At 42.5% G+C, this 15449-nt stretch overlaps 1 protein-coding gene across 1 annotated transcript in view; it reads right to left on the reverse strand.

Annotated features, from left to right (window-relative positions):
- farsb (phenylalanyl-tRNA synthetase subunit beta) overlaps positions 1-14661 on the reverse strand; it is a 66091-nt gene extending 51430 nt beyond the window's left edge. The window contains exons 1-10 of the mRNA XM_078208811.1: positions 14545-14661; positions 12098-12153; positions 11212-11366; positions 9195-9267; positions 7710-7825; positions 7291-7441; positions 5107-5215; positions 3042-3112; positions 2867-2928; positions 147-198 (exon numbers count right to left, since the gene is read on the reverse strand). Of these exons, the coding sequence (XP_078064937.1) occupies positions 147-198; positions 2867-2928; positions 3042-3112; positions 5107-5215; positions 7291-7441; positions 7710-7825; positions 9195-9267; positions 11212-11366; positions 12098-12153; positions 14545-14602 (903 nt within the window). The 5' untranslated portion in view covers positions 14603-14661. The remainder of the gene's footprint in view (positions 1-146; positions 199-2866; positions 2929-3041; positions 3113-5106; positions 5216-7290; positions 7442-7709; positions 7826-9194; positions 9268-11211; positions 11367-12097; positions 12154-14544) is intronic.
- Positions 14662-15449: the final 788 nt, after the last annotated feature.

Here is a 15449-nt window from a genome sequence, read left to right on the forward strand (position 1 = left end):
CTTGGTACGACATTAATTTCTTCGCAATTTTAGAAATGTAAAGTTGTTTTGGAGGTCACATCCAGCCCTGATAATATTAGGTGATTACAATCAAAGGCACCGACTATACAACTTGCACAATGAAAAGGACAGCTGATTATACTCACTGGGTAAATACATATTTCTTCATTAGCATAAATCACCTGAGCTGCCTCAACTCTGGAAAACAGATTAGAATTTTAATTCAAGGTAAATTTCCAGCAAGTCAAATGCACTTGATAATTACACGTGTATCATGTTAAAATCCAAAAACTATCCCAAGCCATAGCTTTTTTGGGAAGCAGTTACAAATAGCAGCAATTGATATTAGAAGTTTAAAAATGCACTTTAACTGCCTAAAACCCAATTTTGTTTTGTCAGACTATTATTTAATTTCTATATATACCAATATAGTTTTTCTTCGATTGAGAATACAAACTTTTAATTCAGATGCTAAGGAAAAAATAAATCTAATTCTGACATATCCACACCATGACTAATACCAGATATTTCAATCTCCATAATGTCTCCTGTCCCCACTCCAACCCAGCTCAAGTCCTGCTCAAACCCTCATCCATGTCGGTGACACCTTTAGACTTGATTATTCCAATCCATTCCTCACCAGCCTCTCACATTCACCCCACCCCCACATGGAAACATGTGATTATCCAAATCTCTGCTGCTTGTGTGCTGTTCACCCATCACATCCTGGGCTCACTAAACTAATAAGGATAAGATGTGAAGGAGTAGGACCTATCAAATGTGACGGTGGGAAAGTCTGTATTGAACCGGTTGAAATAGCAGAGGTACTCAATGAATACTTTGCTTCAGTATTCACAGTGGAAAAGGATCTTGGTAGTTGCAGTGCAGATTTGCAGTGGACTGAGAAGATTGAGCATTAGGAAAGAGGATGTGTTGGAGCTGTTGAAAAGCATCAAGTTAGATAAATCGCAGGGACCGGATGGGATGTACCCCAGTTTACTGTGGGAGGCGAGGGAAGAGATTGCTGATCCTCTGGCGATGATCTTTGCGTCGTCAATGGAGACGGGAGAGGTTCCGGAGGATTGGAGGATGGCGGGTGTGGTTCCCGTTATTCAAGAAAGGGAGAAGAGATAGCCCAGGAAATTATAGACCGGTGAGTCTAACCTCAGTGGTAGGTAAGTTGATGGAGAAGATCCTGAGAGGCAGGATTTATGAACATTTGGAAAGGAATAGTATGATCAGAAGTAGCCAGCAAGGCTTTGTCCGAGGCAGATCATGCCTTACGAGTCTGATTGAGTTTTTTGACGATGTGACAAGACACAGACGGGGGAAGAGCGGTAGATGTGGTTTATATGGATTTCAGCAAGGCGTTTGATAAGGTGCCCCATGCAAGGCTTATGGAGAAAGTGAAGGGGCATGGGATACAAGGGGACATTGCTTTGTGGATTCAGAACTGGCTTGCCCACAGAAGGCAAAGAGTGGTCGTAGATGGGTCTTTTTCAGAGTGGAGGTCGGTCACCAGTGGGGTGCCCCAGGGATCTTTTCTGGGACCCTTGCTCTTTGTGATTTTTATAAAATGACCTGGATGAGGAAGTGGAAGGATGGGTTGGCAAGTTTGCTGATGACACAAAGGTTGGAGGTGTTGTGGATAGTGTAGAGGGATGTCAGCAGTTGCAACGAGACATAGATAAGATGAAAGACTGGGCGGAGAAGTGGCAGATGGACTTCAACCCAGATAAGTGTGTGGTGGTTCATTTTGGCAGGTCGAATAGGATGGAAGAATATAATATTAAGGGTAAGACGCTTGGCAGTGTGGAAGAACAGAGGGATCTTGGGGTCCGGGTTCATAGGACGCTCAGAGTGGTATCGCAGGTAGAGGCTGTGGTTAAGAAGGTGTATGGAATACTGGCCTTCATCAATAGAGGAATTGAGTTAGAAATTAGGAGATAATGCTGCAGCTGTTTAGGACCCTGGTCAGAACCCACCTGGAGTACTGTGCCCAGTTCTGGTCGCCTCATGACAGAAAGGATGTGGAAGCCATAGAACGGGTGCAGAGGAGATTTACGAGGATGTTGCCGGGATTAAGTGGTATGCCTTATGAGGATAGGTTGAGAGAGCTAGTCTATTCTCCTTGGAGAGACAAAGGATGAGAGGTGACCTGATAGAGGTGTATAAGATATTGAGAGGTATTGATAGAGTGGATTCTCAGAGGCTTTTACCCAGGGCTGAAATGGTTGTCACGAGAGGCCACAGGTTTAGGGTGCTGGGGGGTAGGTATAGAGGAGATGTTAGGGGTAAGTTTTTCATTCAGAGGGTGGTGGGTGCGTGGAATCGGCTGCCGGTAGTGGTGGTGGAAGCGGATTCGATTGAGTCTTTTAAGAGACTTTTGGATAGGTTCATGGAGGTTAGTAAGATAGAGGGTTATAGATGAGCTTAGAAGGTAAGGAAATTGTTCGGCGCAACTTGTGGGCCGAAGGGCCTGTTTGTGCTGTAACTTTTCTATGTTCTATGTTCTAAACATCTCAGATTTTAATCGGTCCACCATTGGTGGCTGTGCCTTCAGCTGTGCCCTAAGCTCACCTAAAATCTCTGCATTTTTCTCCCTTTCTTCAAGATATTGCTTAAAATCTCTCGCTTTGACCAAGTTTTAAAAAGGGGGATCTAGTAAATTTAGACTTGATTTAATTTAATCAATCTGGTTGCATATAACCTAATTACCAGAACCCAGATGACTCCATATATGGTTCTGTGTCAAATCTTGTTTGATAATGCTCCTGTGAAGCACTGTGGGACATTTTAGTTCATTAAACAGGCTATATAAATTCAAGTTGTTGTTGCTGTGGGTATCATTTTTGGAAGTACTTACGTAAATGGCTTCTCACAGTACTCACTGAACATTGTGACAATTGTATCCAGCACTATCTTTGCCTATGACAAGAAAGAGTCAACCATTTAATTCAAGTTTGGCAAAACATTACAAAACATAATCAAGATTGAATATGAAAATGTATGAAACTACTCACAAACAATGGTGTACTTACTTTAGTGCGATCAGTTGCTGTACATTCGATAAAAACGTTCCGCGTGTTGAGTGTTATTTTGCTGTGATCGCCTAGAAAGTCAAAGACATTAAAAAAGGGTGACCTCTGTAACTAGAATTTGCAGCTAACAACCCACATTATGAAAATGCAACATTATTTTAGTTAAAGGCGTTTGTTTTAAACTGTCAACTACTTCTGTTTCTGGTACAGTCACCTTTTCTTTCCTGTCTTCCCTTATGGATCATTGGTAGAGCCACAATTATAAAAATTGTGACCAGTCCCAGGTTTCAGCACCCTTACTTCAGGGAGTACATCATGACCACAGAAGAGATTTGTTGGACAACAACAATTTATAACTGCATGAGAAAAGGGATGCTGACTGGTTGGCAAGACAACTCTTGGTCGAGATGTAACCATGGCAAATGCACCAAAATCTATTCAAAAAAAGGTGCAAAGTCTGGACATATTTCTTTTGCATGCAGAAGACAAATTCCTGCACATGTATAAATGCAGCTTCTAGCAATCAGCACTTCTACTTTTATACAGAATAAATTGTTGTTCCCCTTGAAATTTGGCATTCTTGCATTTGTCCTGCTGAATGCAAAATGAAGTTTCATCAGCATTTTCTTTTCATCAATACTGATGTTCTGCACCAAGACACTATTACAAAGAGTTATGGAAATCTGGAATATCACATCACCACCCCTCCCACTCCCAACACCACTGGTCTCCTTCCCACCGAAGGCTGAGAATACTCAAGTCAATCAAAATTTTCAAAATTGAGGTTACACAGAAGTTTTGTTAGGGAAGGGTACCAAGGATTATGAAGAAAAAGCAAGTAAAGTTTATGTATTAGCCACAAGCAAGCTTACATTAAAACTGCAATGAAGTTGCTGTGAAAATCCCTTAGACGCTTACACTCTGGTGGCTGTTCAGATACACTGAGGGAGAATTTAGCATGGCCAATGCAATGAACCTGCAAATCTTTTGGACTGGGGGAGGAAACCCACGCAGACAAGGGGAGAATGTGCAGACTCCAGAAGCCGGGTCCTTGACGCTGTGAGGCAGCAGTAACCACTCTGCAACCTTGCCGCCCCACGGTGAAATTGAGCAGAAGTAAAATTGAGCAGAGGTGCATATTAGCAATGATCTAATTGAATGGCAAAACAGGCTGAATGATCTAATTGACTTTTTATGGCTGGTAGTTTTAGAATTCATGACTCCACAAGCAGTACACATACAGAGATATGCATTCATAACAGAAATACCATAAATGTTCTACTAATGACTTAGTGAATTTATTCAGTGAAGAGCAAAACCATACAGAGCAAAAAAACAGCAGTAAGTGCTTTATGAGTAACCTCATGAACCTTGGCTTAGGGAGAGAAAACTGTGCCATGGACCCTGTTCCTGAAACTTTTCCAGCAATTCCTCTGGGAAGTACATGCATGTGGATTACATTAGTTGTGATTTCCCATAGTTCAATTCGTCATCAACACTCAACACCAACAACGATCAATGTTGCTACTAAGCTGTTTTCATGTGCAGCTATGCAGTTATCTGGCTACACCAGATCTTGGGGCTGGGGGGACCCCAACCTGAAAGAGACAAGCCTCTACCTCCACCCCTCCTCCCCCCAGGCAGGCCCCAGGCATGAGTAGTGTAATCTGCTGGGCATTTCCCCCACCACATCCCATGCACCCCCTACCTAACCTGCCTCCTGACTTCCTCCTGCCAGTCTGGAAATTGTAGCCAGGTGAGAAATGACACTTAAATAGCTTCAACAATTGGGGCGGGGCTGGGCCCATGTAGGCCTCCCCCCGCCCCCCCTGTAAAAATACTGTTGAGCAGGTGGGAAGGCCACCTGGGAACTTAACAGGTGCAAAGCCCGCTGGCGTGGATCTGTAAAATTCTGTCCCATGTGTTCAGGACGGATGGGGTTGCAGATAAAATTGGGAAAAGAGATACTTTGGACAGTAAGTACTCAATGTAGAAAAATTGGGCCAGTAAAAACAGATGTAATACAAACTCAAAAATAATTCCACAAATGGCATACTATACTCACCATTTATGATAGGTGGCATGGAAAGAACTATGCCATTGCTGTCATAGATAATAGGGTAAACTGGCTTGTCTTCAATGATATGCAAATAATGGCGAAGGTGACTGTCCGTCTGAAAATGAAATGAAATCAATCTGAGCATTTTCAGGACCAGGACCATTGGGTAAATTACAGGTCCAGCACATACCATTGGAGTTTCACTTCTTTCATTTATAAAGAGACACACTGTGAACAGTAGTATAAATATGCATGCAGTAACTTTATTAAACTATTTTGGATTAAAATCCTCATTCAATACATATTTTTGCTGATTGAAGTACAGCCCAAGCCCAATCTTAAAAATTCATGGCACTGCACAATATATTTGTGAAGATCAACGAAACAGTTTTGTAAAAGCGGATGTTGTAACAATGCTTTGACAAAAGCTTCAGTCAAAAACACATTTTTGTGTGGTATGTTAGGTATATTGAGACAGAAGCCACAAATATCCGCACAGTAAAATTTCAATAAGTGCCAAGTGCATCGAAATGGAGTCTATATGATTGGAACATGATGTCACTGAAATACTGCCCTACTTCACAGGATTAAAAGACCTGTTAATTTGCAAACTTTTCCAAGTCATTTGTTTTACAAATCATGCTTTCAATCTTAAAATAAATCATAATTCACTTCAACTTCTTTGTTTGCCATTTGCAAACCAGTGAATGTTTGCAAGTGTTGCCTCACGCATCTGCCATAACTTCAGCACAAGAGTACGGAAACACTGGGAAAACAGAGTTGAACTATTTTTTTGAGATTTCCATCGTTCTTTTCAGTTACTGCAGATAAGCGAGAGAGCCCCATTTAGTTATTCCCAGCCTTTTAATTTAATTCAATAATCTAGGTATGCTGGCTTTCTCGAACATGGGTTTGTAAATTCTTTTTACTTCATAACTTGGATTTTCCATTCTGAGTTTAAATGAGAACACAATCCTTAAATATAAGGATCGTAGAATCCTACAGTGCAGAAAGAGGCTATTCGGCTCATCGAGTCTGCACCAACCACAATCCCACCCAGGCCCTATCCACATATCCCTCCATATTTACCCACTAACCCCTCTAACCTACGCATCCCGGGACACTAAGGGGCAATTTAGAATGGCCAATCAACCTAGCCCGCACATCTTTGGACTGTGGGAGGAAACCAGAGCATCCGGGGGAAACCCACGCAGACACAGGGAGAATGTGCAAACTCCACACAGACAGCGACCCGAGCCAGGATTCGAACCCAGGTCCCTGGAGCTGCGAAGCAGTAGTGCTAACCACTGTGCTACCGTGGATATTATCTGAAATCAAGTCTTTGCCTTGCACAATGTTAATATCTGAGTGAATCACACCAGTTAATAGTAATGCATTAGATTTAGGATATCACTTGGCAGGGAAGGATTCCTTGCACAATTGATTGTTCAGTGTGTTACTTTCATTTAGAATCATAGAATCCCTACAGTGCAGAAGGAGGCCATTCGGCCCATTAAGTCTACATCAACCATAATCCACCCAGGCTCTATCCTGCTAACCCCATGTATTTACCTTGCTCGTCCCCCGGATATTATGGGGCAATTTAGCATGGCCAATCAACCTAACCCACATATCTTTGGACTGTGGGTGGAAACCGGAGTACCTGGAGGAAACCCACGCAGACACGGGGAGAACGTGCAAACTCCACACAGACAGCCACCTGAGACCGGAATTGAACCAGGGTCCCTGGCGCTGTGAGGCAGCAGCGCTAACCACTGTGCCTCACAAGGCAAGGTATTTTTGGATTCCAATGTGTTGTGCCAGTAAGGTGAGAAAACATGTATCGAAGGATGCAAATTTTCCTAGAACATTTGAGCATTCAGTATTCGAAAGAATTTGCATTTGTACAGTGCTTTGGTGTGCCCCAGGACTTTGCAACTAACAGTTACTTCTGCAGTGCAATCAATAAGCATTGCTGCACAATAGAACATTTTTGTCCCAATAAAATATTTTAAGGGTACAAAATTTCCAAGTTGAAAAAAAATCAAGGTGCCTATCTCCTACATATTAACTATAGGAAATGCTAGTTTAAAATTATTTGTTCAATGGCAACAAATAATTTCTTAATCAAGTTTCTTTATATTTATTTTAAATTGAAGCCAGAACAATCATACTGAACATGTTTCTTACCCTATAAAGATCCATAAGTTCTGAAGCAGTGTATTCCTTTGACTGGTTTAATGGTCTGAACTTAATTTCAGAGGGTGGTTTTGCTGTATAAGTAAAAGGTCCTGATACTGTATCCAGATCATGGGTTCCGATAGCAACCAGAGCTCGCTTCCTACAGAAACAAACATGCACTAATTATTTCCTCAAACTTTTATTTCAGATCTAAACTTTCAGCATTACAACTGGAATGCAGCTAAGTGCAACACAAGATTGAGCAGCGGAGACTTGAAATTATTGTACCACAGGCATCACATGTGGAAAGATCTGAGAGATATGAGAGACGTGTCTCTAAACAGTATTAGAAAAATTGAGGTACAAATTTTCCCTTTTGGTAGTTTCATGTTGGATTTATCAGGAAGTAAAGGCCAAGGTGGGCTCACCTGCAGATATTTTGATGCAGTTTCTCTTGCAGCTCAATGAAACTGTCATAGCGATCCTTGGTAAACTTAATATCACGAAGAACAGCTGCTACAGCATGTGGGCGAACCTGTGCAGTCTAGAAAAGGAAGCAAATTCTTATGAAATTGACACTTGAGCACAGCAACAGTAAGAATATTGATGGTGACTATTACAGATTTAACAACGTTCCATGGACATGATAGAATAATGTCAAACAACACTTCTGGGTACTACTTCCTTCATAGAAATAATTACAAGTTTTTTTTTCTATTCAATTCCTGATCACTAATTAGTTAGCTGATCACAGTCATGATGTGGAGATGCCGGCATTGGACTGGGATGGGCACAGTAAGAAGTCTCACAACACCAGGGTAAAGTCCAACAGGTTTATTTGGAATCACGAGCTTTCGGAGCGCCGCTCCTTCATCAGGTGAGTGGAGCAGTGTTCTGAAGGCTCGTAATTCCAAATAAACCTGTTGGACTTTAACCTGGTGTTGTGAGACTTCTTACTGTGATCACAAACAGAACAGTGATAGAGAACTATAATGTCTAAATTTTATTGTTTTTTAAACAGAGAACAATCTGCTAGGTTTTCCCTTCCTGATCCCCATCCAGTCAAAATTAGAGGAACTGTATATGTGCATATTAAATATTGGAGGAAACAGCATCAGGCGGGGTTGTAATGTCTACAGGTCACATTGACAATGGGCATTTTTTAACCAAAGGCCCTATACGAGTGATACCAGCTGGGTAACTAGCCCATGAAACTGCAGAAATAATGCATTGAGTAGAGGAGGTTGGGAGGAAAAAAAGACCAAAACAAATGCTTTCTTCAAATGCAAACATCTGGCACAATATGTTTGCATAATGTTCTTTCACGTTTGGGACCTCAGTTCAAATCCACCCCATTGGTCTGGGAAACACAAATGTCATACTCCTACAGGAGCAGACGCCATTTTGAAGTTGGGGTCCAGAAAGACCGGCCAGAATTTTCCAACATTCGCACCCGCGGGATCTTCCGGTCCCGTCAATTTGGTGCACTCCCCGTCGCAGATTTCCCAGCGGTGAGGGGTGCATTTAAAGGCAAACCCCGTTGACAACGGCAGGGCCAAAAGATCCCACTGCTGTCCAATGGTGGGCCGCCATTGCAAAACACGTGCCAGATTGCGTGGAAAATCCCTGCCGATGGTTTGCAGAGTTCAGGCTGCTTTACTCACCATTTATATCTGGTTCAGGAACACTTAATGTTGACATTCGGTGTGTGAAATGTACGAACATTCCATTTTTTAAAGACTAACTTTCTTAAAATATTAAGTATTTGTTTCAAGGTTTGGTTTGAAATCTTGGTACAAGTGGCAGGTGGGATCTTGGGGAAAGATTTTTGAGGTTTCTTTAAATTGGTTAAAATTCCATTAATTGTACATCTTTTACATACTTCAGTTTACAAGCAATAAACGTCTTCTTACCTCTTCAGCAATAATTAATTTCTGCATGTCGCCATCAAGCGGCCCCACTCTTGTGTATCTTGGAGCGTCAATTCTGTTTAGGTAAAATGAAAATTAAGACTACGACCATCACCATATTTCAGAAGCAATGAGTATCGAAACATAACGAGAGCAGTACATTTTCCACAGAACAAAAAAATTGTAAGTCATAAAACATTAAGAAATGTTGAATAAAACAGAAAATACGAGAAATACTCAGCAAGTCAGTGGCTGTGGGGAGGGAGAGAAAGCGAGAAAGAGAGTGTTAACATTTACGGTTTCATCAGTGCTGGGGAGTTAGAAATGTTATAGATTTTAAGCAAATGAAAGGGGGATTGTGGTTGTGTGGAGAAAGGACCAAAAGGAAGGTGTATGATTGGATGCAAAACACAGGAGAGATTAAATCAGAAAAGTGGTAATAGACAAGTAAAGAAATAAAAGATGCGTCTGGAGTAGGTGTGAATGGCAGAATGATGAACAGCTGTCATCCGAAAGCAAAAGAAATCAAGAGGGTGAAACCAACCAAAACGGAAACAAATTTGAGGCAGAAGTTATGATCTAAAATTGTTGAACTCAAATGTTGAGTCTGGAAGATTGTAAAGAGCCTCATCAAACTATGAGGTGCTGTACCTTGAGCTAACACTGAGCTTGGTTAGAATACTGCAAGAGGCCAAGGACAGAGAGGTCAGCATGAGAGCAACGTGGAGAATTTAAAAAGCAGACCATCAGAAGCTCAGGTTCATGCTTGAGGACTGGACGGAGGTATTCTCCAAAGCAGTCACCACTCTGCATTTGATCTTTCCATTGTAGACAGACCCACATGATGAGCAGTGAATACAAGAAACTGACTTGAAAGAAGGACATATAAATTGCTGTTTCACCTGGAAGGAATGTTTGGGGCCTTGGGATGTGAGAAGAAGGAAAAGGGCAGGTGTCGCGTCTCCTGTGCTTTCAAGGAAAGATGACATAGGAAGGGAAGGGAATGTTGGGGGTTATAGAGATGTGGACACCTTGCTGTGGAGGGAACACTCTCCATTTGGAACACTGAAAGGAAGGGGGAAGATGTATTTGGTGGTGGTATCATGCTGGAGGCGGTGATGGCCCTTTCTCTTTGTAGGTTTTGAGGTCTCCTTTTTCTGATGCTTTTACTTTTGGGACAGTTGTTCAGCATTCTGCCATTCACAGCTCCTTTAATTGCAGCTTTTGTCTTTACTTATATGAGAGAAAATTACTGTGCTTGCTGGAATCTGAAACAAAAACAGAAAATGCTGGAAAATCTCTGCAGGTCTGACAGCATCTGTGGGGAGAGAATAGAGCCAACATTTCGAGTCTGTCAGAACTGAAGGCAAAGATAATAGGATGAGATTTATATTGTAAGGGTAGGGGTGGGCGAAATTAGCGAAGATGTCAGACAAAAGTAAAAAGGGAATGTAAATGGCAGTGATCATGGCTGAGAAGGGTGCTGATAGCGGCTCATTAAGAGATAGAAATGTGTAAATGGCAAAACAAAGATGCAGAGTGTGAAAGGACCTGGAACAAATGGTCCTAGTCGGGTGGGGGGGAAGGAGGGGTAAAGGAGATGGAAAGTGAGAATTTTTAAAAAGTGCACAAATGAAACAATGGAAGAACTGAAACATTTAAAAAGTAACAACATAAAACAATAAAAATAAATAAATAAGATAAAATGAAATGAAATAAAGTAAATGGAATGGAGTGGAGGAGGGAGTCCTTTACTTGTCCCATGACCACTCCCTTTGGACTTGAATCAACTCTTGGCATGTAATCTCTCCTGCTTTCCACCTTATTTCACAACTCTTCTTTCATCCTTTTACTACCCTCCCCCTTTGCACTTGTTTGAATTCTGTGACATCTCGAACTTTTTGCCAGTTACGATGAAAGGTCACTGACCTGAAACATGAACTGATTTCCAGCAATTTATGTTAGTATTTCTGATTTCCCAGCAACCGCAATATTTTGCTTTCGTACAACAGAATGTTACCTGTCCTTGAAGACCTGCAATCCACGGGCCAATCCTTCCAGGCATAAAAGATCATAGCGGTTGGCAGGAACATCGATTTTATACAGTACCACATCAGATGCTCCCTCTGCTTTTCCATCTCCTTGTTCTCTACTTATAATGTCCTTTTCAGATGTCTGCAACCAAAGAACCAACTTTACAACAGCTGTGTAATATTCCTTTCGATTGGAAAGAGCATCCTGCAACTTCTAAGTTGATCTTTCTCTACACCCTAGCTATGTCTGTAACACTACATTCTGCACCCTCTCCTTTCCTTCTCCTCATGTACTCTGTGAACAGTATGCTTCGTCTATACAGCGCAAGAAACAATACTTTTCACTGTATCCCAATATATGTGACAATAATAAATCAAATGAAATTCCACCTCCCACCAACCCGAGATTGTGAAAGACATTATATAGTTGTGATATAGATCAGCAAAGTGGCAGTTTTGATCCCACAGCCAGTGTGCAGTAGGGATGGTAAACTAGGCCTCAGCAGCTCTAAGCAGTGAATGTGTGGGGATTAAACACAGCATGGAGCCATCCTCTAGATCACCATGCATTGATACTAACTGGAAAATGTACATTCGGACATGTATTAGGTTAGGTTTAGCTATGGTGCTTCGTGTGGTTGAGTAACCTAACTTTGGCCTCAGACATGAAGAATGGTAATTACACAAAGATGTGGAAGACAGATAGCACCATGAACTGTACCCCAACGACAGTGAGTACCTTGAAATGGAAAAATATTCCTTCATTTTGGTAGTACACCATACATTCCCTGACCAAAAATATTTTAGCAACAACCTACAACTTTTACTTAACATACTACGTGACATTTAGCTAGCTGTAATATGATACTGTACCACTTCATCCAATTCCAGGCCAAATTCAAAACATAGTTCGTCAAATTCTTCATCAGCTGCAAAAGAAAATAAACCAGTTAGGTGTTGTAGAGAGCAATGACTGCATAACATTATAAAATGATCTGGTCATTCTTTCAGTAAAGTTAAGAGTAGATATTTGTAAAGCTCATCATCCCTACCATAAACACCTAGTTCGCCTCACCCCCAAATAAAATGGTTAAATTTCTATGTATAAACGAAACTAAACACCAACTTGAAATTCAAATGGAAATGTGAAATGCACAATAACTCTCTTGGAGAACAATATACATTGTTAGAAGAATTAACATTCAATAAATCTGCAGCTAGTGTTGACGTTGAGGGAATGTGGGCTCAATACCGCACTGTTTCGGAGCACTGCACCTTTTTATATGAGTGCAGAAATGGACTTTAATCAAACAAATTTGTGGGATACAGACTTAAGGGAACTGCTGGCTGCCACTCTGGGTCATGCTGTGGGGAGAGCACAACAATTCCCAGCATGCTTAAGAGCTCTGGCAGAGAGCAGCAAGGGGTCGAGCCACGTATGCTCAGCTTCGTTTTTCCTGCTCGGGGCTGGCTTGAAGCACTTTACTGGAGATTTCAAGATGAGAGCCCATCACATTTGATACCGATGGTGATCGGAATGGAAGCTGAAGGGCTTGGCCATCCTGACAGCAGTGTGCCTGCATGGCACGAAAGCCAACCACGGGATCGGGGGTTTTGGGCGGAAACTACAGGCCCATGCGACAAGAGCCGGAGAAACAACGGAAGATTGGCAGCTCCATGCAACTGAAGTGCAGCTAAGGCTCAGAGAGAGAGAGACACAGGAGCAGTTGTTGTGCTGGGACCATGTCTGTGTTTAGTCACCAGAGTGTAGTCTGCTTTCAAAAGTCCTGGCTGAAATCAGCAAAGACCAGGAATAGAAATTGGGGCTTGTTAGTATTTATTACATAAGTCATACCTTCGATTTCCAGGCCAGTTTTTCTACTTTTAAATGTAAATATATGATACAGTCTAACATCTGATGGATTGGGAATGGCACAATGTTAATAGGTAAGAAAGGTCAGGTTTGAGAGATGACTGCATATGTGTGGCATCTACTTCAGTAGACAAATGGCTTATTCCCTGAAAGGTTGGGGGGGGCGGAGAAATTGACAGGTATATTAATATGACAATAAAACGTCAGAGCATAAGTAGGCTATTCAGCCCATCAAATCTGTTCCACCATTCATTGAGATCTGGTGATCTCATGATCTGATGATAATCCTGAACTCCACTTTCCCGTCTTATCCCCATAACCCTTGATTCCCTCACTGATTAAAAATCTGTCTATCTCAGCCTGGAATATACTAAGCGACCCAGCCTCTACAGCCCTCTGCGGTAAATAATTCCACAGATTTGCTACCCTCCGAGAGAAGAAATTCTGGCTCATCCCTTTCTTAAATGGGAGACTTCTTGCAATATACAATACAGATTAAAAAAGGAGCAAAAACATTTGTCATACACCGTGGCTTTTTTTGTGGCAATCCCCCTCAAGAGAAACTACAAGAGGGTTGTGAACATGGCCCAGATCCATCATGCAAACCATCCTCCCATCCACTGATTCCGTCTACACTTCCCACTGCCGCAGCTAGCAAAATCAAGGAACTCGTGCACCCCGGACATGCTCTCTTGCATCTTCCTGTGTCAGGAAAAAGATGCAAAAGTGTGAAAACACGTACCAACCGAATTAAGAACAACTCTTTCCCTGCTACCATCAGACTTTTGAACGGACCTATTAAATATTAAGCTGATCTTTCTCTTCTCCCTATCCGTAACTGCAGCACTTACATTCTGCACCCTCTCCTTTCCTTCTCCTCATAGGTACTCTATGAACGGTACGCTTTGTCTGTAAAGCGCACAAGAAATAAGACTGTTCACTGTATCCCAATACATGTGACAATAAGAAATCAAAAACCATAACTTTGCACAAGCTTACTATGTTTCCCAACCCTCCACACTAAAGTACCACAACTAAGGAGAAACCTACTGGCAAGTAGCTTCTAGTTGCACCTCTCCTTGATGTTGACAGCTCTGCCTCTGAGTGCACCGCAGGCAACCACTAGGGCTCCAACACTTTCTGATGCAATCAGCGGGATGGAACGTTCCCCGGAACCCAGCTCCAAAACAATGAATGGATTCGAACCCTGGGACACTCCGCGTTCCAAGTGCCACATTCTAAATCCCAGGCTCGGCTTCTCCGCACCCCCCTCCCCCTGTTCCGCTCTCTCGGTATCAGTCCCAAGCCCGGCTCAATCTCGCCTTCCCCTGTCCACTAAAACTCCACTGTTCCTGGGCAATCCGAGCCAGCCACCGCTCCTACCTGACAGCTCAGACCATACATGCAGGCAATGCAATGCAATGAATGAAGGTCGGACGGTACTCACTGTACGTTTGACCCAAAGCCTGAAATAACAAATCCCTCTTCACACTGACTGTCGGCATGGTTCACACCGGCACACACACACACACAGGACAGGATTGGGCGTGCCAGCAGCTATCGCGGCTGTCTTTCCCACTCCTGAGCTTTCCTCGACATTTTTCTTTTGCATGAGGTGCAGTTAGCCGGCTTTTCCAGCGCATAATCTATATTGTTTCATTTGTTCAAAAAAAACACCCTCGTGCAGGGTTCGGAATATATATACCGGGTGTTTTTTTTTCCCCTTTCTGGCGAATCGTGCAGCTACCTACTGGAGTAAAACTATCAATTCACAGATCGTCAGGACCTCTGTCTGCTAATGTGATTTCAGAGAGAATTCCCAGCTGAGAAAGCTGCCCGGAATCACCGGCTTAGCAGGAGTATTGATAGGGCTGCACACGCACCAAACCATTTATAGCTCAGTTACAAAGAAACGTCTTGGCTGTGTTGATCTAGAGGGCTGAAATTCCGAACAGTATGCATTTAACAGGAAGATAAAGCACAGTGGACCGTATCATAGAATCCCTGCAGTGCAGAAGGTGGCCATTCGGCCCATCGAGTCTGCACTGACAACAATCCCACCGAGGCCCTATCCGCATAACCCCACATATTTGCCCCGCTAATCCCTCTAACCTACGCATTCAGGGACACTAAGGGGCAATTCAGCATAGCCAATACACCTAACCCGCACATCTTTGGACTGTGGGAGGAAACCCACGTGGACCCAGGGAGAATGTGCAAACTCCGTGTAGACAGTGACCAAGCCAGGAATTGAACCCAGGTCCCTGGAGCTGTGATCCAGCAGTGCTAGCCACTGTGCCACCGTGCTGTAAATTGCTGTATTTTTAAAAAATCATTCACAGCATGTGGGCT

Source organism: Mustelus asterias, chromosome 3 (genome assembly GCF_964213995.1).
Source record: "Mustelus asterias chromosome 3, sMusAst1.hap1.1, whole genome shotgun sequence".
Classification (NCBI taxonomy): domain Eukaryota; kingdom Metazoa; phylum Chordata; class Chondrichthyes; order Carcharhiniformes; family Triakidae; genus Mustelus; species Mustelus asterias.